The sequence below is a fragment of the Oryctolagus cuniculus genome, chromosome 6 (genome assembly GCF_964237555.1).
Source record: "Oryctolagus cuniculus chromosome 6, mOryCun1.1, whole genome shotgun sequence".
Classification (NCBI taxonomy): Eukaryota; Metazoa; Chordata; class Mammalia; order Lagomorpha; family Leporidae; genus Oryctolagus; species Oryctolagus cuniculus.
Window position 1 is genome coordinate 145,293,523 of NC_091437.1, and position 27,178 is coordinate 145,320,700.

A 27,178-nucleotide genomic window follows, 5' to 3' on the forward strand; every position below is an offset into this window, starting at 1 on the left:
GATAGTCCAAGTCCTTGGGCCCCTGCACCCACGTGGGAGACCTAGAAGAAGCTCCTGGCTCCTGGCTTTGGATCAGCCCAACTCCGGCTGCTGCAGCCATTTGGGAAGTGAACCAACAGATGGAAGACCTCTCTCTCTCTCTCTTCTCTCACCCTCTCCATCCCTCCCTCTGCCTCTCTGTGACTCTCCCTTTCAAAATAAATAAAGAAAAAATCTTTAAAAAAAAAAAAGATAAAAAAAATTGAGCTCATCCTTTTCATTTCTACATTTTATCCAAAATTGGACATCCCTGCTAAGAGGGGCCAAGGACATGTACTTCCTAGAAATGTAGCCCAAACAGGAACCTCTCTTGCTCAAGGATGGGCCACCAGCAGTGCCCTCTTTATTCCAGCTGACAAACTTGCACATCTGAATCTTGTTCATCACTGTCTCATACAATCCCTTTCTTCAAAGCCATGGGAAAATTCCCAACGCCTCTTACCACTTCCCACCACAAGGCAGCCTGATCCTGACTCAGCAAAGAGATATTGAAGAAGAACTGAAGTAAGAGTAATACAAATAGGAGGAATCATCTGGACTTGGATGCGGCCGCCCTCTCCCAACCACTACATGGAACAGAGGAAGTTGGGGGCTGCGGCTCTTGGTAGAGTTAAGCAATCCGAGTTGGCACCAGATCCTGCTTTTGTTCAGGGAATTTTTTAAAAAATCAACCCTCTTATAAACAATTTGGAAGGTTTTTAACCTTGAGAAACTATGTGGCTTCTTTCCTGGCTTACCCCATCATAATGAGCTCATTTTGGAGAGACATTTTCTGAATCTATGCACTAGAACAGGACCACCGTGCTAGAGAGCAGTTCTCAATTTTCTCAATCAATGAAAGTATGAATGGACCAAGGTCTTAATATAAAAAGAAATACCCCAACCTAAAATAGTCTTCTAGACTTTATTTTAATATAGTCCTTGTCCATTCAGGGACTTCATAAATAACCCCACAATTAATGACATGTGTTTATCGGCAAAGCCACTCACCTGAAATACACAGTGGTTGATGTTCTCTCTGGGTATAGGGTTTATTTATGAAAAAGAAAGACTTGACCGAAGGATAAAAATAGAGCAGCAGTACTCAACCAAATTTGCAAATGTTCTCCCCAGGAGCCTATTTTGAGAAGAGTTCAATCTGAGGCGATATAGAAATATAGCTTAGCAAGGAGCTCATGCCTATTTTTCAAAAATAGAATTAAACCTTCCACCTTGTAATTCTACAATTGGGAGGCAATGATAGCACTTACTAAGTGGCTCTTCTTAGTCACATGTCTTTTTACGCTGCACTATGTCTAGATCATAGCATGTATTATGGCATGTCCAGCTCAATGTACTGAAGTTTTAAGTCAGATCCTGTCCTATCCTGGCTCAACACTTTTCATTATCTCCTATTTCACTATGAATGGAGTCAAAATGTCTCAAGGGGGCCTATTAGGCTTCAGTGGGACCTCACTTGGTCCCTATCAACCTTACCATTGTGTTCAGGCCCACCCATTTTCTTTCAGAACCTCACACTCCCAACATCTCTCCCTCCACTGGTTCCTGGCCACATTCTTCTTCCTTGTCCCTGTTCTTCTAGAAACCAGACTTCTCATCTCCCAGCTGTTGACTGCAATGTCATTTACAAGGCCCTTTCCTTTCCATCTCCTTGGCACTGTCCACATGTTTAATTCTTTCATAGCACATACCATAACTAACCTTTAGAGCTATTTAATAAGACCTTTCTCTCTTTAAAGTGTAAGTTCTTGTTTTGTTTGTTTATATAAAGGAAACAGATTTCATGTATTTCATAATACAGTTTTAAGAACATAATACCCTTCCTCCCTCCATTGTTCCCACCTTCCGCCTTCTTTTTTCATTTTTCTTTTAATTTTCGCAATGACATACTTTCAAATTACAGCTCTATAGTCAGGAATCACGTTTACTTACTGTTTTAACCCAGTGGAAAGTATAGGTGCTGACATACAGTAGATGCTCACTCACTGCTGAATATGGAATGAAGAATGAAGCATATTCCAACTCATTTTTACCATGCTTGCATTCTATCCCAAACTGCAAAGCCTAATACAAGCATCCCTTTCCATTCATGTCTTCATCCTCCCTGCTCCAGGGAGTCTTCCCTGAGAGTCCCATTTTTTTCAATGTCTAGTGCAAAGTTAGATGAAGTGCCAGGGACATACCTGGGACATGGTGAGTACTTGATAAATGTAGCTATCATTAGTACTGCTATGGTCATCCTCTTCCAATGTATTCCTATAGCTATGTCTCTCAAATGTTACTCTCTTACCACCTTCACAATGTTTCACACATTCCAGTACCTTTTTCTGACTTTTCATGTAATACATTTTTATTTGACACAATGTCTTCCTTTTATAAACAAATACATTTTAAAGGTAAATGTATAGAAATTAAAATTTTTCCTTAAGCCTGTTATGTAAAGTCAATTGAAAATGTGTTACTTCAAAAATTAAAAGAAATTAAAGAAATAAAGAGGTATGTGCTTAAAATTGTAAATATGAAATACATGAAATCTGTTTTCTTTATATAAAAAGTGTTATGAGATAAAAAATAAATAAAATATTATTTAGAAAACAAAAATTTGTCACTGATTATAAAAAGGAGCAACTAAAACATTAACATAATGAAAATAAAGCAACTTGCTGTTCTGTTCTGTTTTCTTTTTCTAAGAGGGGAAAATAGTAACTTAAAAATATGACAACCCTAATATAAGTCTTTTTCCATAATACAATCATAAAGACTGAAACACTGCAATGACGTCCTCACTCCATGCATCAATATAAATTAAAGCATAGCTGTGTCCCTCTAAAGCCAGCCTGCATTCCATTCAGACCCTTTTGTCTTAGTGGATTGTCACTAACAGTTGTACTTGGCATTTTTTGTTCTCTACCTTGATTGGTTAATTACATGTTTATGTCAATGTCTCACTCCACTGTCTTTTTTCTCCTCATATCCTTCATGATTCTTAGGTTAATACCTGGTACAGAATATGAGCTTATTATAGTTTAAAAAGAAGCTGTTCTTCCAAACTTCAAAGTACTTTTCAGAGATGGGGTGTGTGAGGTATTCAGGAGTTCTCTGGTCCCTCTTTCCCTCTACTGCTCTGACTTCCCAGCAATATGTACCTCAACCTTTCCAAGTCAACTCTTTGTGCCCCTCTAACTCAACTATCACAGAAACAACCAGGAAGAGGGCCCAAAAGAAGCAAAGTGTTTTTCACGTGCAAGAGTAGACCTGAAGCAAAGCTTCTAATTTACAAATGAAATAAAGGTCACAGAAAGCCAGAAAAAACTGGATGTGTGATTTATTATATTTAAGAATTGGTCTATAAGGCTTAAATATGTCTGTCATAGTTAACAGCAAATGAATGCAACTTTACAAAATCAGTATTTTGATATAGTACAGGACTAAATGTGGCAACTGTGCATTGGAAAAGTAATATTTCCTCAATGCAAATATCAAATCTGCAGCCCTGTTAAGAAGCTTCCACTAAAAACTCAAGCTGCAGTATTTATTACAAGCTCTACTCTGAACACAAGACTACCTAAATCAAGCATTAGAGAAAAACAGTGGAGTCATTCAGGAATAATATGTCAGATTTGGTACAGGATTAAAATACTTTTTTTTAATGTCCTGGTTTCAAATTAATAAATACAAACACAATATAAAAATATACACCAGTTGATAAGGCTGCTCTGCAGATGATTAGGAAGTTAAATCTCGCTCTCATACGTATGCAGGTATGTCTTGAGTGTCAGGATTTCTGGATAGCTGCGGCTGGTCTTTCGGAAGAAATCCAAACTGGTGAGATGTTCAATGTCCCGTACCCGAGCTGTGTGCATCTTTATGAGGTCTTCTACCCATTTCGACTCATCCTCTGAGCTCTGCAATGGAAATAAAACACAATCAGAGTCAGAATTTTCCAGAGGAGATTCTCCAAATGGTCAGTTTCCTCCAAGTCCACAAACGACCTCTGCACACTCCTGCACACAGAGCCAATGCATGTTGTTCCTTCCTGACCTCCCTGCCCCTCTATTGCAGTCCTGTCCGGAATGTGCCACAAATACCTGCCCTTGGCTGTAAACATTTTCAACAGCAATTAGCTGCACCAAATAAATAAGACATGCGGTACGAGAGGTCATTTTGCTCAATAGGCTCTCACAACATAAATCAAAATTAGGAAAACCAAAGACCCTGGAGAATTCAATAATGTGTTTCTTTTCCCAGCTGTCAAATTGCAATATTGAACACAGAGCACAAGTAATTTGGAATGTTCTTCTACCTCCTAAGAAAAGTAAAGAGCTTGTGCCTGATGAACAAAAGTGTGTGTGTGTATGTGTGCATTCCTAGTTTCTTATTTAAAGCCTACTACATCAGCTATGTTAGGCTGCACGAACTGACACTCAAATAAGGGATTCAAGGTGAAGCATGTGAGTTTAGGCACCTGGGACTTTGGGGTCGGAAATGCCTGAGCTGGAAATGTGGGTCTACCACTTCCTGTCTAGGAGTCCTTGGTCAAACTATTTGACCTTTCAAGTCCTTAGCTGCTTCTTCCATTCACAAGGCTAGTTTTTGCTTACTTCTGCAGCTCCCTTGGAGGTAGAAGAGAGAGGAACTAAAAGCAGAAGGGGGGTAGGGGGGTGGGGTGGAGGTAAAGTTAGGAAACATCATGGAATAGAGAAAATCACCTTTCGTTTGAACTGCTTGCCAGAACAACCACCTCTCACCATAAATAATAGGTGAAAGACATTCAAATGAATCACATTAAACAAAGTATATTCTTTCATTTCTGAGTGAAAGAGTAAGATCCAAGAGCCTCGTGAATAGTGGAAAAATGCCTACCTTCATTAGCAGACATGGGGCAGGTGGGCCTTTTCGAGTAATTGCCTTCCCAAATGTCCCTGCCAGTGCAATGGCCTCCAAGATTCTTTCTACAGGTGGGAGGCTCACTGCAAATCCCAGGGCTAGGAATGATCAGACACGCCCTCACCCAACTCTTGACACTAATGGTCTCAAGGAGCTACCCATCAAAGCCCAAGGACCTGCAGAGGTTTTCTCGGAAAGCTCCAACCCACACAGACCTGGACAGAGAGCTACAGCGCTTGTGCCAGAGCTAAATGTGTACCATGAGGGTGTTGGCTCAGGAACTTGATGACTGGCCATCCCAGACAAAATGAAGGAATGGGAAGAAAAAGCTTTGCAGGCTGAGGAAGTAAGGATTTTAACCTTCCATGCCCTACCCTCCTCCTACCCAACCTAACCAAGGTCTCTGCAATTCACAGGAAGGGAAATACCTAAATATAACATTATCCACAAGGATGCTGACCAGTCCTCAGTGTGACCATATAATTAACAAAGTAGGAGGTCTCCAGATGGGTCAAGACCCCCTCAGAGCAGGCAGAGAATGCATGAGAATGTATTTTGGGAGAATTTTCATATTCAGCTCATTATTTGATTTTTTCAATAGTTCAGTTTTTCCTTTGTAAATGTAGTCATTTGAGCATATGAACAGAGGTGAAAAGGTTTTTCCCAACTTAAATAATAGAAAGCTGGGATTTTAAGACTTCAGAAACCAAATCTGTCTTTTGCTGTTTCTTTTCTTTTTTCTTTCTTTCTTTCCTTTTTTTTTTTTTTTTTTTTTTTTTTTTTTGGACAGGCAGAGTTAGTGAGAGAGAGAGAGAGAGACAGAGAGAAAGATCTTGAAAGGTCTTCCTTCCGTTGATTCACCCCCCATTGGCCGCTACGGCCGGCGCACTGCACTGATCCAAAGCCAGGAGCCAGATGCTTCCCCTTGGTCTCCGCCCAAAAACTTGGGCCATCCTCCACTGCCTTCCCAGGCCACAGCAGAGAGCTGGACTGGAAGAGGAGCAACCGGGACAGAATCCGACGCCCCAACCAGGACTCGAACCCGGGGTGTCAGTGCCACAGGCGGAGGATTAGCCTAGTGAGCCCTGGCACTGGCCTTGCTGTTTCTTTCTTTGCAAATGATTTGCCAGTTTCACCAAAGGGGCATTCTCTTGTGGTTCTTTTTTTTTTTGGACAGGCAGAGTGGACAGTGAGAGAGAGAGACAGAGAGAAAGGTCTTCCTTTGCCGTTGGTTCACCCTCCAATGGCCGCCGTGGCTGGCGCGCTGCGGCTGGCGCGCTGCGGCCGGCGCACCGCGCTGATCCAATGGCAGGAGCCAGGTGCTTCTCCTGGTCTCCCATGGGGTACAGGGCCCAAGCACTTGGGCCATCCTCCACTGCACTCCCTGGCCACAGCAGAGAGCTGGCCTGGAAGGGGGGCAACCGGGACAGAATCCAGCGCCCCGACCGGGACTAGAACCCGGTGTGCCGGCGCCGCAAGGCGGAGGATTAGCCTAGTGAGCCGCGGCGCCGGCTCTCTTCTGGTTCTTGCACACTGCAATTTGGTCTCCAGTTCATCTTTAGGAAATGCTGGCTGGGATTCACAGGAGGAAAATAACTTCTGCCTTGATACCAGCTGGTGATTCACAGAAGCCTTTGCTGATAGAGTGGCGCAAGATACAAAACTGATAAAAATAATTTAAAAAATCATGTACATCAAGCTAGGAAAAAATTTTTTAAGGTAACTTGGAATATTAATGCAAACCAAAGTACAATCCATGAACTTGCTTACTGTCCTTTTAGCTGTGGACACATATTCTTCATGTGCCTTCTTTCCCTGGCTTTTTCCCAAGCAGGTTTGTGAATTCAAGCCCCAGCAGTTTGTTGTTGTTATTGTTGTTGTTTTGTTTTGTTTTGTTTGACAGGTAGAGTGGACAGTGAGAGAGAGAGAGACAGAGAGAAAGGTCTTCTTTTTGCCATTGGTTCACCCTCCAATGGCCGCCACGGCCGGCACGCTGCAGCCGATGCCAAGAGCCAGGCGCTTCTCCTGGTCTCCCTTGCGGGTGCAGGGCCCAAGGACGGGGGCCATCCCCCACTGCACTCCCTGGCCACAGCAGAGAGCTGGCCTGGAAAAGGGGCAACCAGGACAGAATCCAGTGCCCCGACCGGGACTAGAACCTGGTGTGCTGGTGCCGCAGGCAGAAAATTAGCCTGTTGAGCTGCGGAGCCAGCCTAAGCCACAGCAATTTAAAAGTAAACTTCAAACCAAGGGAATTTTTCCATATGGACAGGGGATTCTTTGATAAGAAACAATCTGGCAATTAACTCTATTAAGAATTACTAGAAGCCGGCGCCGTGGCTCAATAGGCTAATCCTCCACCTTGCGGCGCCGGCACACCGGGTTCTAGTCCCGGTTGGGGCGCCGGATTCTGTCCCGGTTGCCCCTCTTCCAGGCCAGCTCTCTGCTATGGCCAGGGAGTGCAGTGGAGGATGGCCCAGGTGCTTGGGCCCTGCACCCCATGGGAGACCAGGAAAAGCACCTGGCTCCTGGCTCCTGCCAGGATCAGCGCGGTGCGCCGGCTGCAGCGGCCGCCATTGGAGGGTGAACCAGCGGCAAAAGGAAGACCTTTCTCTCTCTGTCTCTCTCTCTCACTGTCCACTCTGCCTGTCAAAAAAAAAAAAAAAAAAAAAAAAGAATTACTAGAGAGGACAGGAAGACCTGTGAGGACATCAATGGATTTCATTTTGTATTGTTTGAAATAGTAAGTTTCAAACTTTCCCATCACCAAATTCCCCTAATGAAAGGTGAACCTGAACATGTTTCTCCAGGGTCCTAGGAGTACCTTAAATAGTCTACTATCCATAGGAAATCTCTCTGTTGTCTTGGCTTTATCTTTAAAAATGCATGGTAATTTTGAATTTCATACCATAATTCCCATTTGATTTTTGGCAAGAATTGTTCATCTCTACACACTTTTACTAAAACTGAAGCTTAGAGAAAGTATATGATGTTGAATACCTCTGGAATGTTGTTCTTATGATCATTTTCCATGGCTATCAAGTGCCTGGGCAAGAAGAAGAATCCCTAATGTCCCAAAGTTTACCAGAAAAAATTTTAAAAGAAATTAGGTAAAATGGAAAGAGTATGGGATTTTGGAGTCAAAGATCGTGAACTTACAGCTTTGCTGTACTACTAACCAAACAAGAAACCCAGCAGCACATGTTCCCTTTACTGGGTGTGGGTTTCTCAATAGTTAATAGAGGGGCAGGGAAGACATCAGATCTCTATCCCTGCCTCATAGGATGTTTAGATTATTGGTAAGAATGTATGTGTAGGCCCTGTCCAGGACTTATAGGTCATAACATGCACTTGGTAAATGGTGACAACCACTGCTGCTGCTGGTACAATCACAATGATAACTATTATTACCACTGTATACTACTACTACTACTTCTAAAACATCTGTGTCTAAGCAACCTTTAAAATTCTGTCACCACTTCTGCCTTCATTTCCAATATTCTAGACAAACTCCACCAGCTTTTTAGACCATACTTCAAATGTCTATTTTTCCTGCACCTTTAATTTTGCTTTGAATATTCATAGTACCAAACTTTACTCATAACTGAAGCCATAGACCAAATGCTACCTTGTCCATGAAGCTAACAATCTCTGTTGAAACTATTCCTCTGGCTCTCTGCCTCTCAGTGTGGTGTGGCACCTTCTGTGCCCTGTGAAGCAGGCTGCCAAAATTCATTTTATAATTTAGGAATCTGAATACACACTGTTGACTGAAACCCTTCTGTAGATTATATGCGTGCTACTTCTATAAAGTAAAACAAAATCATGAAAACTATTACTTCTTTCTTAATTTTTTTAAAGATTTTATTTATTTATTTGAGAGGTAGAGTTACAGACAGTGAGAAGAAGAGACAGAGAGAAAGGTCTTCCATCCACTGGTTCACTCCACAACGGCTGGAGCTGTGCCAATCCAAAGCCAGGAGTCAGGAGCTTCCTCCAGTATCCCACATGGGTGTAGGGGCCCAAGGACTTGGGCCATCTTCTACTGCTCTCCCAGACCATAACAGAGAGCTGGATCAGAAGAGGAGCAGCCTGGACTAAAACAGGATGGGATGCCAGCACTGCAGTCAGAGGATTAATCTACTGCGCCACAGCGCCAGCCCCGAAAACTATTACTTCTAAAATCAATCTTAGAATAAGGACTTTCTATCACACTAAAGAGGTCTGAAGAAGCTGTATGATTTGTCCCGGAGTGCTAGGTGAGTACAGCAAACAGCATAGCTCCTGTCTTCCTTCCTAGGAGTTTTTCATCAGGCCATTCTGTCCCCAGTTGTCTCCAAGAATAAGTGACTCTGGGGGCCGGTGCTGTGGTGTAGCAGGTAAAGCTGCTGCCTGAAGTGCTGGCATCCCATATGGGCGCCGGTTCAAGTCCCGGCTGCTCCACTTCCGATCCAGCTCTCTGCTATGGCCTGGGAAAGCAGTAGAAGATGGCCCAAGTCCTTGGGCCCTGCACCCACGTGGGAGACCTGGAAGAAGCTCCTGGCTCCTGGTTTCAGATCAGCAGAGCTCCACCTGTTTCGGCCAATTGGAGAGTGAAGCAGGAGATGGAAGACCTCTCTCTCTCTCTCTGCTTTTCCTTCTCTCTCTCTGTGTAACTTTGACTTTCAAATAAATAAGTAAATCTTAAAAAAAGAAAGAATAAGTGACTCATAATTCTTCTGTGCTCTTTGAGGATGAGGTGATTATTACATCTCCCATAATAAATAGCAAGAGATCATTTATTCAAAAGGTGCATGAGGAGTCTCCAAAAGTTCATGGAAAATGAGTATTATGAAAAATTATGTCTGCATTTCAATATTTTTGTACCAAAATACATATGTTTTCATTATATTTCCATGATCTTTTTGAAATACCCTTGTATATTCCCTCTCTCTCCGTCCCTGTGTGTGTGTGTGTGTGTGTGTTTAAAAACTTTCACTATGGGAATCTTTAAACATCCACAAAAGTAGATAATAATATAATGAACCTCCTTGAACTTTTACCTAGTTTCAACAACAATCAACATTTTGCTACATATCACTTTCTTTTCATAAAATATAGTAAAGATAGTAAAATATAGTTACTATCTTTTATAAAACTGGACACATTTGGACATGTATCATTTATCAAAATTGAACACACAAATTGTACTATGCTAAATGCACAACCCTCCCCAACACACACACATACACACATTGAAAAATAAAATATAATTCAAAGTTCCTAATTGTTACCCAAAGCTCTGGTTGAGTTCTTTCTTCTTCTTACATTGTTATATAATCCAAATGCTTTGCAATAACTGTGTTCTCATTGAATAATGTGAATATAAATAAAGAAACAAAGACCGGGGTTCGTGTGTAGATCTACAGGTCAAGCAGCCGCTTATAATGCCAGTATCCCATTTTAGAGGCTGGTTTGAGTCCTGGCTCCTCCACTTCTGATCCAGCTTTCTGCTAATCAGCCTGGGAAGGCAGTGGAACATTGTCCACATACTTGGACCCCTGCCACTCATGTGGGACACCAGGAGAGCGAGCCAGGTCCTGGCTTCAGTCAGGCCCAGCCCTGACTTTGTGGTCACTTGGAAAGCAAACCAGTAGATGGAAGATTCTCTCTCTCTCTCTCTCTCTCTCTCTCTCTCTCTCTCTTCCTCCCCCTCTCTTTCTCTCTCTCCCTTCCCCTTTCTCTGTTACTCTACCTCTCAAATACATAAAATCTTTTTTTAAAAAAATTAATTGTGAAAGCAAATCCTCTTTGAACTCACATTGCAGCTCTCATCGTTGTCAGCTCGGTGAGGAAGGATGAAAGATGACACAGAAAGGGGGCCATCACACTTGTCAGCGGGCTGAGTGAAATCCAAGCAGCTGGTGACAATACTGTAATAATGAGTTGGAACCGGAATGGAACTGCCTTCCACGTACCTGAAACAGGGAGGGAAAATAAAAAATTATAATTGGCAACACTTTCTTTTTTAAATAGTGGTCAGTGAGTATTGCCTAAGTCACTAAAAATAATTCACACTGGGTTGAGTCATTTTTCACTTCAAAGCACTAGCCCACTTCTATATTACTGAACATAACATTTTCTTTGCCTGGAAACCTCTCTCCCTCAGTCTCACAGAGTAAGAGATGCTAGACCAAGAAAACAACTTGATCTAAGACTTGGAGGCAGGAAATGGGGAATACATCAATGCAACAGAAATGAAAGCCCAGAAGAGCCGATAAAAGACAAATTGCAGTGGGTTCTGCGTACCAAGGTGGGAAGTTTGGGTTTGCTATTTAGGCAGTAATGTTCTGACAAAGGTTTTTTTGTACTAGAGAGTATTATTATTAGATCTGGACTAGAGGCAAGAGACGTTGGAGTTAGGGGACCAACATCTCTCTCAAGCCACAATGAGGTCTTGAGCTTGATACAAAGAACTCATTTGCCAGAGGAAGTACCAGGGACTGAGTATTAGATATCAGCCTACAGGTATAAAAAAACTTTTCCAGTAGAGTGGAGTACAGAAATTTGTGATCCCTTGACAGGTTTTCTGTTATCTTAATTTTAATCATTTTTCTAAATACTAAAATTATTACTGAATTAATAATTTTGGCTAAAAACTATAACAATGATCAACAAAAAGGAAAATGTATAATTAAGATGAGATTTCTCATATGGATGACTGGAAAAGGATTAAGATATTTTCTATGTTATAGTTTTCTGTATTTTTAAATAGTATTTTATTTTCTAATTGTCTATATATTACAATTAAATCCTATTTATATTCTGTGCTGCACTGGTTGCTTCATACAAGTAAAAAATTAAGTAGGAGATTAGAAAAGTTTGATCAATCAGTATTATAGTTAATAGAGCAAATGAGTTCTGATGGGGTTTTCTTTTACATTTGTATTTATTTTATTTGAAAGGCAGAGAAAGAGAGGAAGAGAGAAAGATACAGAGAGCTTGTCCATCCTCTAGTTCACTCTATAAATATCTGCAATACTCACTACTGGGCCAGGCCAAAGCCAAGGGCCAGGAACTCAGTCCAGGTCTCCTATGTGGTTTGCAGGGACCCAAGCACTCGAGCCATCAGCTGTTGCCTCCAAGAATATGCACTAGCAGGAAACTGGAATTGGGAATGGAGCCAGAATTCAAACCCAGGCACTCCCAGGTAGTATGCAGGCATCCCAAGCAGTATCAACTGCTGCACCAAATGTCCACCCCTAGTTCTGGCATTCTATTGCACAGCTGAGTAACTAGAGATAATGATAATGTACTGTATATGTCAAAAAACACAGAATTAAAGATTTTGAAAGTTTTCACCACAAAGAAATAATTAGTATCTGAGGAGATAGACATGGTTAGCTTGATTTGATCTTTACATAATGTATACATACATCAAAACTTCATGTGGTATGCCATAAATATGTATAATTTTTATGTGCCAATTAAGATAAAGAAATAAATTTAAAGGAAAACTTATTCTGAATTTTTTGTGTATGTTATCTTCTTATTTCTTAGCTAGCCTATGAATTCCTGATAAGTGTCCTGTATGCCTTCTCCTTCTATATCCCCCAAAGCACTAAGGAGACAGAGACAACCAGACTCAACCAAAGCCTAAATATACTTTCCTAATGAAATGCACTGACTGTAAAAATCTGATTCCATAAGTCTTCCCAAATAATGGATATAAATGTAAATTATCATCTTCTCACTAAAGAGATGCTGAAGAATAAATGACCAAAATTTTTTTTTTTAATTTTTGAGGGGTGGGTATCATGGCATAATGGATTAAGCCACCACTTGGGATGCCCACATCCTATGTTGGAGGGCTTGAGATGGAGTCCTGCCTCTGCTTCCCACCCAACTTAATGCTAATGTAATAAGAAGGCAGCAAATGGAAGTCCAAATACTTCAGTTCCTACCACCCTTGTGGGAGACCTAGAAGGTATTCCTCTCTGTCTCTCTCCCTCCCCTTCTCTGTCTCTCACCACTCTCCCTCTCTCTATGTCACTCTACCTTTCAAATAAATAAATAAACGTTAAAAATCTTTGACATATTTTCTTTCACATAATGGAAAAGTGTATTTACCACAAAACCCAAATATATGTTCCAAGCACCAACACCACAGTTAATTAGAGGTTCAAGAGACCTATAAATTCAGAAGGAGATTCAAAGAAAAAAAAGACTTAAAAGATATTGTCTGCTCTCTAGTATGTGAATATTTGAAAAATAGCCCGAGTGAGATCTTGGAATTTAAGAATCTTACTGAGTAGAAATGAAAAGCTTACTGTTTAATTTTGTCCTCTGTGTCATGTAAGCCATCATAGTCATAATCAAAAATTGGTCCACTTATCACATTAACTCCATTTCTTTCTGTAGCATATTTCTTCACCAATACCCTTTGGAAGTAATTCCACACCCCTGTGCAAAGATAGAAATCAAGTTTTCAAGAACAAAACTCCTTGCTTTAGCCAAATTCTCTCTAGGATACATTATAAAAGGTAAATAACACAGGGGATAAGACAGCAAAGCTGTTGTGACCCATAACAAGAATCAACCTATTCCAAAGCTTATGTCTGTGAGAGAGGGAGAGAAAGAGAGACAGAGAGATTGACTTACAGACCAACAAAGGGAAACATACAAACCAATGAGACAGTGGTGGGAAGTTTAATCAAGTCTAATAAATCAAGGTATGATTTCCAGATGAAGTTATTGAGCTGAGATGTAAAGAATGGATAGATGTTTCCTAGACGAAGAAATGATGGTAGCACATGCCAAATAGAGGGAATTATATGCACAAAAGAGCAATTACTATGTTTCTGAATAATTGAAATTAAGGCCTCACTATTCTATCTCTTCATGGTCTTATTAATATGCTGGTTCCCAAGTTTGTCTTTAGCCCTGATCTTTCCAAAGAGATCCAGGTAAGTTATTCAGGAATCAATTTCATAATCCACTTGAATTTCTTTTTTTTTTTTTTTTTTTTTTTTTTTTTTGACAGGCAGAGTGGACACTGAGAGAGAGAGACAGAGAGAAAGGTCTTCCTTTGCCGTTGGTTCACCCTCCAATGGCCGCCGCTGCAGCCGGCGCACCGCGCTGATCCTGGCAGGAGCCAGGAGCCAGGTGCTTTTCCTGGTCTCCCATGGGGTGCAGGGCCCAAGCACCTGGGCCATCCTCCACTGCACTCCCTGGCCATAGCAGAGAGCTGGCCTGGAAGAGGGGCAACCGGGACAGAATCCGGCGCCCCAACCGGGACTAGAACCCGGTGTGCCGGCGCCGCAAGGTGGAGGATTAGCCTATTGAGCCACGGCGCCGGCAATCCACTTGAATTTCTAATAGTCATATTAAACAAAACATTATCTAAACACAATTCTTCATTCCCCTTGCCAATCCTTCCCTACCTCTTGCCTCCTCTCTCATTGATAATGGCACTTCCATTCACCCTGATGTCTGGTCAAAATCCTCAGAGCCATCTCTGACTTCTCTCTATACCCATTTGAACAAATGCCATCAGTGCTGTCTCAAAATGCATCCCGATCACCCCAAATCTGGCCAGCTCTCACCATTTTCACTGCTTCCATCCTGGTCTGAGTTACCATCCTCTCTGAAATGAGTTGCAATGAAAGAGTGCTTCCTGGGTTCCCTGTGAAAAACTCTTACTTTCCTGAGGCCCATTCTCCAGATAGTAGCCACATGCAACCTGTTATACCTTAAGTGGAATTGTAATAGACATACCCCGCCCATTTCTAGCACTTTAGATGATTCCTCACTGAAATTAAAATAAAATCCCAACTCTCATCCTGCCTACCCCTATGATCTCTCCTCTTATCTGTCCTCCTTCAGGTAAAGAGCTTTCTTCCTTTCCCCCAACATTGCCAAACTTGTTCGAGCCTAAACCATTACATTTGCTCATCCCTTTGCTGGAACACTCATCCCCTGCTCTGCATGTCTGGCTTTTCCTCTACTACTCATTTCTCACGTTCAATACCACCCCCTTCAGAAGACTTTCTTGCCCACACTAGCTTCATTTAATATTATGACCAATGAGAAGAGCATGAGAGGAGTGCAGTGGGAGAAAAGAAAGGCAGAAGAAGAGAATACAGGATAGCAAAGCAGACAATGAGTTGGTTCTCAAATATCACACCCAGCTCAGCGTGTTGTATTCCACATTTGGGTTGTGATATTCAGGCTGTTATCACTTCTTCCCTCCTCTTATCAAAAAGCACTTGGCCATTTTCCTTCTAGAGCTTCAACTGCCTTTTAAATCTTCTGAAACTGTACCCTATAAGAAGTCAGAGTAGCCCACCACATCCAAAACACCCTGGATCATTATTTGCAGTAAAGAGACAAAGAGGACAGTGGGAGAGAAGTTCAAATGTTAATACAAGCATTAAGAGAGAGAGAGAGAGAGAGAGAAACAACAAGGAGAACAGTCAAAAGGCCAAGCCCACAGAAATGTGGCATGTGAAAAACCATTCCCCTAGCACAGAAAAACAGCAAGCTCTCTGTGAAAGGCCCTTTCCACACCAGCCTCAGGGTGGCACCGTGTGTTTCCTTTATTACTCTTTGGTCAAAAGAACGCACCAATAGAGAAGTCCAGGAAACCCTCATTTGTGGAAACTAAATGAAGTTGCATTTCATGTAACATGGTGATAAATGTACCTATGTGAGTTTCTAAATGTTTCTCGAGTGAGTTTTAGAAGAAACCAGGAAACTTGTTTTAAAGAACTTTAATTTTTCACTCACAAGCAATAGGTTATATCTTTGAACAAAGCTTCATTTACTAGCTTGCACATCAAATAAACATTTTTTTCTTTAAGCCATTTATGCCATTTCATTATTAAGCAGGCGAAACTTGCCACAGAAGGTGGCACTTAACAATCACTCTTTCCAATTTTGAGGTTCTATTTCAGGCCTGAGAGTCCTGTAACAAAGCCCATTCCTCTTCTGTTAACTCAACTAAGGTAGTGATGCTTCTTTTCCAGCCTTCTCCATAAGCATAATGACCCTTTAACTATAAATGAACTAAACAAGTAAAAACTGCCCTATAGTGGGTTCTCTCTCTCCAAATGCATGGGTAGATGAAAGGATGGCGGAAAGGATGGATGGATGGATGGATGGATAGATGAATGATTTACTTGTTATCAGAAATTTATAAATGGATCATTTTGGCCACCGGATAATTAAGTCATAAATCTATGACATAGGTCTAAGCGGTCACGCATCAAACCTCTTAATTTTACCAATAGTAGAAAAAAATGGCTTTTCTGTGATCACACAGCCAGTAGTCATACTCCAGGGACTAGAACTTGTTTTTCGGGGCCAGCACTGTGGCGTAGCGGGTAAAGCTGCCGCCTGCAGTGCTGGCATCCCATATGGGTGCTGGTTCAAGATCCGGCTGCTCGACTTCCAATCCAGCTCTCTGCTATGGCCTGGGAAAGCAGCAGAATATGGCCCAAGCCCTTAGGCCCCTGTACCCATGTGAGAGACCTGGAAGAAGCTCCTGGCTCCTGGCTTCAGATTGGCACAGCTCCGGCCATTGTGGCCAATTGGGGAGTGAACCAGCGGCTGGAAGAATTCTCTCTCTCTGTCTCTCTCTCTCTCTCTGTGTAACTCTGACTTTCAAGTAAAATAAATAAATCTTAAAAAAAAAAAAGAACTTGTTTTTCGGGGCCTGGGAGAATCACGCCAATTCATAGCATCTACAAATATTTGTGTCATGTATTAAAAAAAACCTGCAAGTGTTTAAAGAATCTAAAACAATAATTTACATTGCTGTAAAACAATCTGAAGGCCACTTAAGTTTTTGCTGGGTTTCAGGGTCAACATTCTGAATATATCATCACCTTGAAGGAAAGAAGTGTTCTTGGTTTTTAATGTAATGATCAATAAATAGATATAGGGGCTATTGGATGTCAAATGAACACCAAAATATACCCAAGACCTTTAATAAGTAACAGAATAACGAGCACTGAAATAGATTGGAAGGAAAACATGAACTTGGTTTAGTTCAGCTTCTACCATTTATGACTTGGTCAGTTCTTGTGATGTCAACTTCTTAATTATAGACAAGGGATAAACGGCTTGCCAACTTCCCTCACAGATTCAAATTTTAGATCAACAGTAGAGAATTTACACGAAAGGTCTTCAAAAATTATAAAGGTTAAACACATGAAAGGCATTATTATTATTAAAATCAATATAGAAGTAGAAAAGGTAAGTGGTAAACTTGGAAATATTTATTTTCATAAATTACACTTTATTAGGTAAATATTGGACTTACGTTTGAAAGCAGGATACATTGGAACCATATTGGTTACAAGGAATGCATCATATTTAGATTCTGGTGAAGAGCTCAGATCTAAACATTGGGAAAACAAATAGTGTATGTTGCTCACCAAAATCTACATCAATAAAAAAACCAATCTTCTACAGTAATGCAAACTGCAAGAAGGAAACAGATCTATTCTTTTATTTCTGCTCATTACCTCCTTAAGACATTTCCAAATTACCCTCCCACTCAATCTCTTATCTTCACTCAGCGGTTTCTTTGAAAAATTGTTTACAATGCTTTTTCTTCTTCCCTAGCTCTTAAGTCCACTAATCCTTATGTGAAAGAATTCCTTGATTTCATTACTGCAGTTTAAAGAAATATCATCAAGATAATAAGAGATAATGAAAGGATTTCACATGTTCTTAAGAGATCATCTGTACAGTATTAATTAGAGAACACTTACTGATTTCCTATTTCAATTTCAGATCTCATTTAGTGAAGTGAGAGGAAGGACATAGAAAATTCTCTTGCACTTTAGAATTTCTTTGGAGAAATGGGTGCTTTAAAGCTGATTACTTTTCAGCCGATTTTTTTTTTTTAAGATCCCACAGAAGTTAATCTCTACCATCTCTTGAGTGCCCCCTTCTTAAGAAAACATTAGCCACTGAAAGCCTACATTTCAAGTTTTGTGGTCCAAAATGCACAAAATGACATCCCGTTGCAGCAATCAGATCTTGGTACCCTACAACTTACAAGGAGGAAAGAGGAATCCATAGGACATCTGCTTATCATTTTTGTAGGCCAAACAGTTCTGACTGAAACTCGGAGAAACACGGACATCAGGCCGCACACAGTTGGTCAGATGCTCAGGAATGCCAGAGACCTCGGCCTGCGTGGGAAGTCAGAGGTTTAGTAAAGCCATCACAGGGACAACCCCAAACCAATCATGATTCTCAAGCTCAGCATGACTCTCGTATCAGTCTTAAATAAAACAACATATAGAACAGAATACAAAGCAGAAATCCCACTGTTGAAATAATGAATAGGAGTCCATAGGAAGTGACTTAAAAATAACACTCTAAGAAATAATATAGACATATTCTCTCTGAAAGCAAAGACAATAGACATATACCAGCATAAATACATATATGTATATATATTTGCTATATATAGGTCTATATAGATTTATTTTATGTATATTTGGTATACACTAAAACATTCATAAGTGCACATGGTAAAAATTAACAAGAAACTGGCCGGCGCCGCGGCTCACTAGGCTAATCCTCCGCCTTGCGGCGCCGGCACACCGGGTTCTAGTCCCGGTCGGGGCGCCGGATTCTGTCCCGGTTGCCCCTCTTCCAGGCCAGCCCTCTGCTGTGGCCAGGGAGTGCAGTGGAGGATGGCCCAGGTGCTTGGGCCCTGCACCCCATGGGAGACCAGGAAAAGCACCTGGCTCCTGGCTCCTGCCATCGGATCAGCGCGGTGCGCCGGCCGCAGCGCGCCGGCCACGGCGGCCATTGGAGGGTGAACCAACGGCAAAGGAAGACCTTTCTCTCTGTCTCTCTCTCTCACTGTCCACTCTGCCTGTCAAAAAAAAAAAAAAAAAAAAAAAAAAAAAAAATTAACAAGAAACTGTGTTTGGGCATAAAAGTATTTTTTATTTGTATTCCAAAATTGCAAACATACCTCAACTGCCAACTAAGTTATGATATATACCTACCTATCTCATCCTCACTAAAACCAAAACAAAAAGATGCTGATAGTAGAAGAGGCTGGTGGCGAGGGGGAGGATTAGCAGGGAGTATATGGGAACTCTCTGTACTTTCCACTCAATCTTGCTGTAAGCCAAAAACGGCTCTAAAAAATAAAGTCTATTAAAACAAATAAGCAAACAAACCTTGGTGACTTCTGTAACTATTGGGCAGTGACTTAAGCAGAGTAAAAGGAACTAAAAGAGTTAGTATGTTTCCTTCAGAATTGAACATATTACCATGAAATTATTAAAACATTGAGGAAAGATCAGTTCAAAATATCTTGCAATAGATCCAAAGCAGAATTGCTTTCATCAGGAAAACTTCAACTATTTTCTGAGACAAAATTCTATTTAGTAAGCGATGATGGGAGTAATGCAAGGAAGGTAATGGAATGAAGAACATATAGCAATTTTCTCAATGACCTGTTTGGAAACAGTATATGATGTCCAAAGTGGCATTAAGAATATTTCACTGTAACCGCTTTCAAAGTCAGTATGATATAAGATGTCGTATCTAGTCCGATAAAGCACTGCTGGCCGTCCATAGAGGAGGTGTCTCTCTAGGAAAGAAACAAATAAAGCATTTTAAATGTATATAAATGCAAATGTTAAAGAAATATTGGAAGAGAGTCAAGTTGTCTAGAATTTGCTAGCTCACTTATTAATAACATAGCACCTTCTCCTTAATTTAATCAAGTTGTTTTCCTAGTACTTTTGTAGTTTATCTGATGACCTAAGCATGGGTCAAGGCTTACAGTTCTCAAAACAATAATGTAAATATCATATTTCTGTTAATGCTTTCTTCTCTTGTAAAATGTAAAACTGTCACAGAAAAGAACCACTAGGTGGTCAATTTGGAAATGATTCAGCTGAGTGAAGCCAATGATCGAAAATCTTTTGTAGAATTAATTTGATCCCTGAAGAAGTTTATCACGTTGACCAATGATTTAATTAAGAGGAAGGCTCACTTTATCATTATTTGCAAACTACAACTGAAATGTGCATTATTGCAGCATAAAAAGTGAGTAGTAATGAGCATTTAACATAAGCAGCTTTGTCACATGGGGTAAAAGTCTTTAGGTAAGAACTTAAAGAAACATGTATAAATAAAATAAGTGGACATTTAAGAGGGTCCTTTAAATACAGAAGAAGGATATGGATGTTACCAAAGAACTAAGTAAAATTTGGAGGTCTGCAAATTCAGATGCCCAAAGGAAAACTCTGCTCTCAGAGACAAAAGTCTAAAACATTACTCTTTGAGGAAGAAAAGATAGCAGTTTAACGTGCAGATCCTCACCCTACATCCAAAATAGATGCCTGGGGCTTGATCTGCCCACTTTGGATAAGCCAAAGTTAAAACTTCCAAAGATTCTTGGAAATTGGGATCCCTACTGACCAAAGTATTTAGAGATTGAAGTTTAGGCAATTCCATGATTCCCTAACTGATAATTTTAAAAAATGTATTATTATTCTATTAGAGAAAATCAGTTCTGGCAATCACTTATTAAATTATGTATACATGTTGCTTTAATTAAAGTATTATCAAAATACGCAAGTAACGGAGAAAACCCTTAGTAGAATACTTCGCAAGAACCCTCCCAAGTAGAACTGCTGATTTGAGGCAAAGCAGCCTACACTATTACAACACAAGTCTGTTCTTGGTAGTTTGGCTTTACAAACGACCATTACAGTAAATATAGAAGTCTAGGTTAAGCTGCCAAATTTGGGGACCCACCCATAGGCATTAGAACATAATATGACAATATTAAGCAAATTAAATATAATAAACAAATAAAAAGCCAGCAAATCATAACAGTAGTACTTGGGGCAGTTGATTAACCCAGACTTTCCTTCAAAGCTTAAACCAAACCTTTTCTAGGTTCAAAATTTCCATTAATGTTTTCCTTGTTTTCATTTTTGCTGCCTCTGAATTTCCTGGTTTCAGCTGGAAGCAGAAGTATCAAAATTCTTTGAGAAGCTATTCTCTTTCCATCTTTTAAAATTTTGATGCTTACCAAATACACTCCTCCAAACTCAAACTCAAGCCTGGCATATAATCAATTTTCAGTAAGAAGACAACAGAGTAGCAGTAATGTTTCTGCATGGGACTCCTCTGCTTGGAGCAGTTACTAAACAAAAGCTTTGGACAACATCCAGTCTCCACCAAATTTGGCTTTTCCTTCCGCCAGATCCCCTCAGTTCTTGGCATTCTTCAACACAACACTCCATTGCATGAGGTCTGATTTATTTGCAAAACCCTGCCCATGAACATTAATAGCAACTCCTTACAGTGATTACACGTTATTTCTAAGAATTAACAACATAAATAGCAACTCCATGTGATTTCCCATATTATTTCTTTTCTCTCTATGCGGCATTAACTTCTGCAGCCTTCATCACCTAGCTCCTTCCGGACTTATACATGGATGTATTCCCTCTCATCAAATATTTTCTGAGTACCCACTTGGTGCCAGCTTCAGGATGCAGGACGGAGACACTGGGCAAAGATGATGAAGATAAAGCTCTAACTCTCAAAGAACTTACAGTTCAACAGGAGACGAGAATGACACAAAGACCTGAGATGCAATGCAGTGAATCAAAGGCATCTACAGAGTACGGCAGGAACACAGAGGATGACGAATGTCACAAACAGGGTGACATGGCACCCGTCACGGTCTTTCCAGAGCATACGACGCTAACCCAGGATAACCTGTGCCTCAGTTTACATCAGTTGCCCTCCCACCCAAAGTGCATGACCAATAATATGGACACATAATTTGGCCTTTATTTGTAGAAGAGCCATGAGAAAGAAAGGGAAGGGGGCACAAGAATGAAGGGGACACCTGAAGAATCACTTTCTCCTGAAAATCCTCCCTGATGAAGCATCTATATTTCTGCTCACTCTTCCACTCTGCACAGAGAGAATCAATTTGCTTCAGACATTTGGGCTTCCAAGCTTCCAAGCTTCCAAGCTATTGTTATAACTGCAGTTTATGGCACACATTTAGGGCACAAATGTGTCCTTACCTGACTGACTTTTCTCAGCTGTGACTGAGCATGAATGGTGTAAAGAAAAAAAAATACAGCAGCTTCAATAGCCTGTTAAAATTCACCCAAGACTCAAACTGACCCAATGAATCTATCTAGGTCTTCCTGAAGCTTAGATTTATCTAAGAGGTACAATAGTCTTGTGCAGTAAGAAATATGAATTTTTACATCCAGAATCAAAATCTTTGATTTTGCCTTGTCATTTTACCCAAGCATCAGAGATCACAGGTTCTTGGCCAGAGCCTGGCTCCACTAGTTTTTAAGACATTTGGGGCTTGACACTCATAGCATTTCTGTTTAACTGAAAATCCCCCCTCAGGCCACAGAATGCACTTGGATGTCAGTCTGCATATGTTAAGATCTTTGTCTAGAGACCAGCAATCCTGGAGATCATGTGCAGACCTCCTCCTCTGCCACATGTTCCTGGGATTTCTTGAAGTGAATCTAGGGTAGTCGTCGTCTTCACAGAATTCCAGACAAGCCTTCATTCCACACCCCAGTTCCCTGTTTACAATAGTGTCTCTGGCATTTTCAGTACATGCCAAGGCCCTCCTCCAGATACCACATTTGGCCAAATCCTGTGAGACAAATCTTTTTAAGTGGTGTGGACTTCCCTAGCACTCATTCTTTTTGTTTTCCAGAACTTGGTCTTGCAAACTTGCATTTGTGTTTCTTTTCCCTCCTCAGTTTCCTGATTCATATTCCCACAGATTAGCTGGCTAACTTGGGAGCCACATGAAAATCTCTCCACGTTTTTTGTTTTGCTAAATGTTCACTACCACAATAATATGCTTTTCAATGTGACCACAAAATCTCTACCCAAGGTCTTTCCTGTTCCTGTCTGCTTTTCTCCTTTGCTTTACAAGTGACTACTATGATTCACTGCCATTTCAACCTTCCCATGGGATTCTATTTAATATCTCCATTCCTGCTCTGTTCTTCTTTAAAAAAAAAAAAAAAGATTTATTTGTTTGAAAGTCCTAGTCACAGAAAGAGAGAGAGAGACAGAGAGAGAGACACAGAGAGAGAGGTATCTTCATCCACGAGCTCATTCCCCAGATGGCTGCAATGGCTGCAAAGGCTCTGGCTGGGCCAGGCCAAAGCCAGGAGCCAAGAGCTTCATCTGGGTCTTCCACATGGGTGCAAGAACCCAACTACTTGGGCCATCATCTGCTGCTTTCTCAGGCCATTAACAGGGAGTTGGATCATAAATGGAGCCGCTGAAGCAATGAACTGACTCAATATGGGTGCGGGCTTTGCAGATGGTGGCTTTACCTGCTATGCCACAATGCCACCCCTCCTATTCTTTTTTAACTCAACATCTAAAACATTATGCTAAAATTCATCAGCTGGCTAAATTCTGTAATAGGACAATAACTTTATGAGGATAGGAGTTTATATCTCACTGATCACTGAATCTCCAATACTGCCAATCATGTAATATCTATTTGGTAAATACTGTTTGATAAATGAATGACTGTCAGCCCTTAAGGCTTCCTGGTCTGGCTGAAAAGCCCGTGACAGCATTTCAGGCATAGAAAGCCAAGACCCTGAGGCAAAAAATGTTCTGTATGAAGGATCTCTGTGAGTGAGACCCCAGTGAAAAGAAGCAGCCATCAAAGAAGGACGTACTTTTCTCTAAAGGGAGAAGAGAACTTCCACTTTGCTGTGGCCATGTCCAATACTGATGGGGTTTGTGGACTCAAAAGGCTTCCATAGCCTAGGCAGCTCATGTCAAGAGCCTCGGGCAGTCACTGATGTCATAGATAAGAGTGTTAATTGTTAAATTAACAACAGGAGTCATTGTGCACTAACTCCCCATGCAGGACCTCTGTCCTCAATGAGTTGTATTGAGAGTTAACTGTAAAACCAGTTCTCAAACAGTTTTGTGTGTGTGTGTGTGTGTGTGTGCAAATTGTTGAAATCTTTACTTAGTATAGAGTTGGTCTTCTATGTACAAAGTTAATTGAAAACGAATCTTAATGGAGAATGGGACAGGCAAGGGGAGAGGGAAGAGGAGGGGTGGGAGGGTGGGTATGGAAGGAAGAATATTCTTATTACTTATGAAACATGTATTCCTTAAAAAATAAATTAAACATAAGTAAATGAATGGATGTTTTTGTTTTCTTTTAAAAGCACTGGCTTTGCATAAATGACCTGTCTCATCACCCTCATGGCTAGACTGGGCGGATCAGTATCTCTCCATTTCACCGATGAAGGAATTGGGGTTCAGGACTTATAGAAGATTATTCAGCTCCACAGCAGCACCCAGGATCTGGGCCTCCATCCTCCTGCCCACTCTCCTAGCCTGTGAAGCCACCTCCAGCCGGATACTGACTGCTGAGCTATTCCAGTGAGCGATATATTGCAAGAGGATTCAACCGCTCCTGAGCACGAGCTCTGCTTGGGTTATACCTGCCAGGAAGCAAATGAGGACAGCAGTCTGTATCAGAAACAGCTTCTAAACTTGGATAGGCCCTGAAATTCTCTCCTGACGTGCTCGCTCTTTCTGACTCTTGGAATAAGAAGCATTTTCAGAGGAAAGCATGTGGGCTTCAGTGTCATACAGGCCTGGAGTAAAATCAGCTCAGCCATTATAGCCCTGTAGCTCTGTACCTTAATCTCCCAAAGCCTCATATCTCACTGGAATGCTGCACTGCTCAGAGGCCAAACTTGGAAAGCACCTAGCTCAGTCGTGACCCAAAGAAGATGCAGCTGTAGTAACTGCTGTTGGTGTGAGCTTTGCTTCAACGTCAGCAAAGGATATTGGTAGGTAAAGCTTATTAAAATTCAATAACTGTCATCAAATTCATCTTGAAACCACTATAAATCATGAAGAGTTAGGCTATGCAATGATTTCTTTCAAGTCTTCACAAACATGCAAACACACACAGAAACATGAGTATATTTCTCTGTCTTTAGTACAACCAGAATCTCCAAAGAAGTAGCAAAAATGAGAAATAATTCAGACCTGAAAAGAGCTACAGAAGAGTTCCCCTCTCTGACCATATTCAGGCCTTTGAAAATAAAAGAATTACTATTGCTTAAGTTGCCTTTCTACCCAAAATGTGTGAAAAGAAACCAAACACCTCAGAAGTGTCAAAATGCTTTATGATTCCTTTTCTTACCACTAATCTAAGAACATATAAAACATTTTCACAGCAATGTAAGTAGAGAAAAGTGAAAAGAAATAGTATAATTATTCTTATAGTGAAAATTATACTAACTATAGTGTCAAAACTGCTTGCTGGGAGAGATTTAAAATTTTCTGCTTCATCCATTTATTCATCTGTTGATTCAATGTCACAAGGAAATGAGATTTCATTGCACAGAAAGTTTGGCCAAGACATTAGGAACAGCAAACATAATGCAATTAAGATCCAGAATTTACCACATATCTAAGAATATTAAGACTTTAACAAACAGTTTCAATCACTGTTTTTTGAAGATTATATTTTTCTTAATCTTCATGTTAGTAAAGGATTTCATTCTATACCAGTTTGAATATTTATAGCAAAATATTGCCTGTGCTTAATCGAGGACACATCTCTCCTTTTTACCCTCACAGACCTCATGGGTTTCTTCACTACTGGTATGTGGGGCTTTTAAATGTGTTTTGTAAGAGGGTACATCAAAAAGTTCATGGGAAATGGAATTCAAAGATAAGTTAATTTGGATGCAAAAGGAGCTTGAAATCCATTCATAGTTTTTTTCATAATAAATACTTTCCAGGAAGTTTTTGAGGATTCTTCATTTGATCCAATTAAAAAAAATAAACTCATCTTTTCAATCCATTTTCCATAAACATTTTGAAACACCCTAGTAGAAATATATAGGTGACTATTTAGTATATGGCATCGAAAGAGCCACCTATGAATGTTGCAAGTAGGGAGTTTATGGGACATGGCTTGTTCTGAAAAATATGAACTATCTATGTATGTGTTCTTAAAAGCTAATGACAGGAGCCAGCGCTGTGCTACAGTGGGTTAATGCCCTGGTTTGAGGCACTGGCATCCCATATGGGCGCCAGTTCTAGACCCGGCTGCTCCTCTTTCAATCCAGCTCTCTGCTGTGGCCTGAGAGGGCAGTGGAGGATGGCCCAAGTTCTTGGGCTCCTGTACCCATGTGGGAGACCAGGAGGAAGCACCTGGCTCCTGGCTTCGGATTGGCGCAGCTCTGGCTGTTGCGGCCATCTGGGGAGTGAACCAGTGGATGGAAGACCTCTCTCTCTCTTTAACTCTTTCAAATAAATAAAATAAATCTTTTTAAAAAAAAACTAATGATAAAAATAGTACAACTTTATATTTGTATAGAATTTTACATATATAAACCCTTTAAAAACCTCAAAAGGTATTTGAAGGTATCCACAAAGGGGAAGTAATTACTCTGAATGCAAGATGCACATGGACTCACACACATGGGGAGTCTCACTCACAAGGTTCTACTGTTGTGGAGCAGACACTTAATATTTAAGTAAGAGACTGGATTTGTTATACAAGTGACTTCAAGAAAGAAACACTGCAGCTGAAGAAATGACTGAGATCAAACCCTTACAGAGACAAAGACTAAGAGAAAGAAACAGAAGTGAGAACATTGAGTTTATACGTATTACAGAATTAAAACAAGAAAATGAATGTCCTACACATAGTAAGACAAAGATATATGACTATAATTATTTTTATTTCATACAGTGCTTCTAAAGTCCCTCTCTCAACATCAAAGTCTGTTCCCACTAGGCTGTAAGCGGACCAAGGTCCTGTGTTACCATGGTTCTCCCCTATTATTTGACATCATCCTTTTGAAGCCCTGGGTTGGTTGGAAATTCTCAGTTTCACAATTGTCTCAGAGAAACCAGAGTTTCTCTTCCAGGGTGTGCATATAATAAATGCTTGCTGAAGGATCCCATGAGGGTCCATTTCCACGTAAATACGTAAGTTTGTGTATTAAAGCTTAACTTTAAGTGTCAGTGGTACAAAAAGACATTTCAGTGGTATAAACAAGAACCTTTCTGCTCATATCTGGGCACAGCATTGCAGAGGTGATGTCACACTGCTCCTCCTAGCCCTGAGAATCTGATTCACAAAGAAAATGCCTGTTGCTTTCACGCTCAGAGAAGTTTGAGGCTAGTGTTTATGCTGAATTGTGGAGCTGGTTTTGTC

The 27,178-nt window shown here is 40.7% G+C and overlaps 1 protein-coding gene across 19 annotated transcripts in view; it reads right to left on the minus strand.

Annotated features, from left to right (window-relative positions):
- Positions 1-3,347: 3,347 nt before the first annotated feature.
- The window catches only part of ENPP2 (ectonucleotide pyrophosphatase/phosphodiesterase 2), a 118,906-nt gene continuing 95,075 nt past the window's right edge, over positions 3,348-27,178 (minus strand). For 8 of the 19 annotated variants that reach the window (XM_070075430.1, XM_070075429.1, XM_051844005.2 and 5 more), the window contains 7 exons: positions 20,842-20,916; positions 19,395-19,531; positions 17,972-18,107; positions 17,228-17,305; positions 13,233-13,365; positions 10,724-10,880; positions 3,348-3,944 (listed from right to left, as the gene is read on the minus strand). In XM_070075430.1, coding sequence (XP_069931531.1) covers positions 3,774-3,944; positions 10,724-10,880; positions 13,233-13,365; positions 17,228-17,305; positions 17,972-18,107; positions 19,395-19,531; positions 20,842-20,916 — 887 coding nt within the window. In that variant the 3' untranslated portion in view covers positions 3,348-3,773. The remainder of the gene's footprint in view (positions 3,945-10,723; positions 10,881-13,232; positions 13,366-17,227; positions 17,306-17,971; positions 18,108-19,394; positions 19,532-20,841; positions 20,917-27,178) is intronic. The other 11 variants (XM_070075433.1, XM_070075432.1, XM_008255851.4 and 8 more) reach the window with 3 other exon arrangements.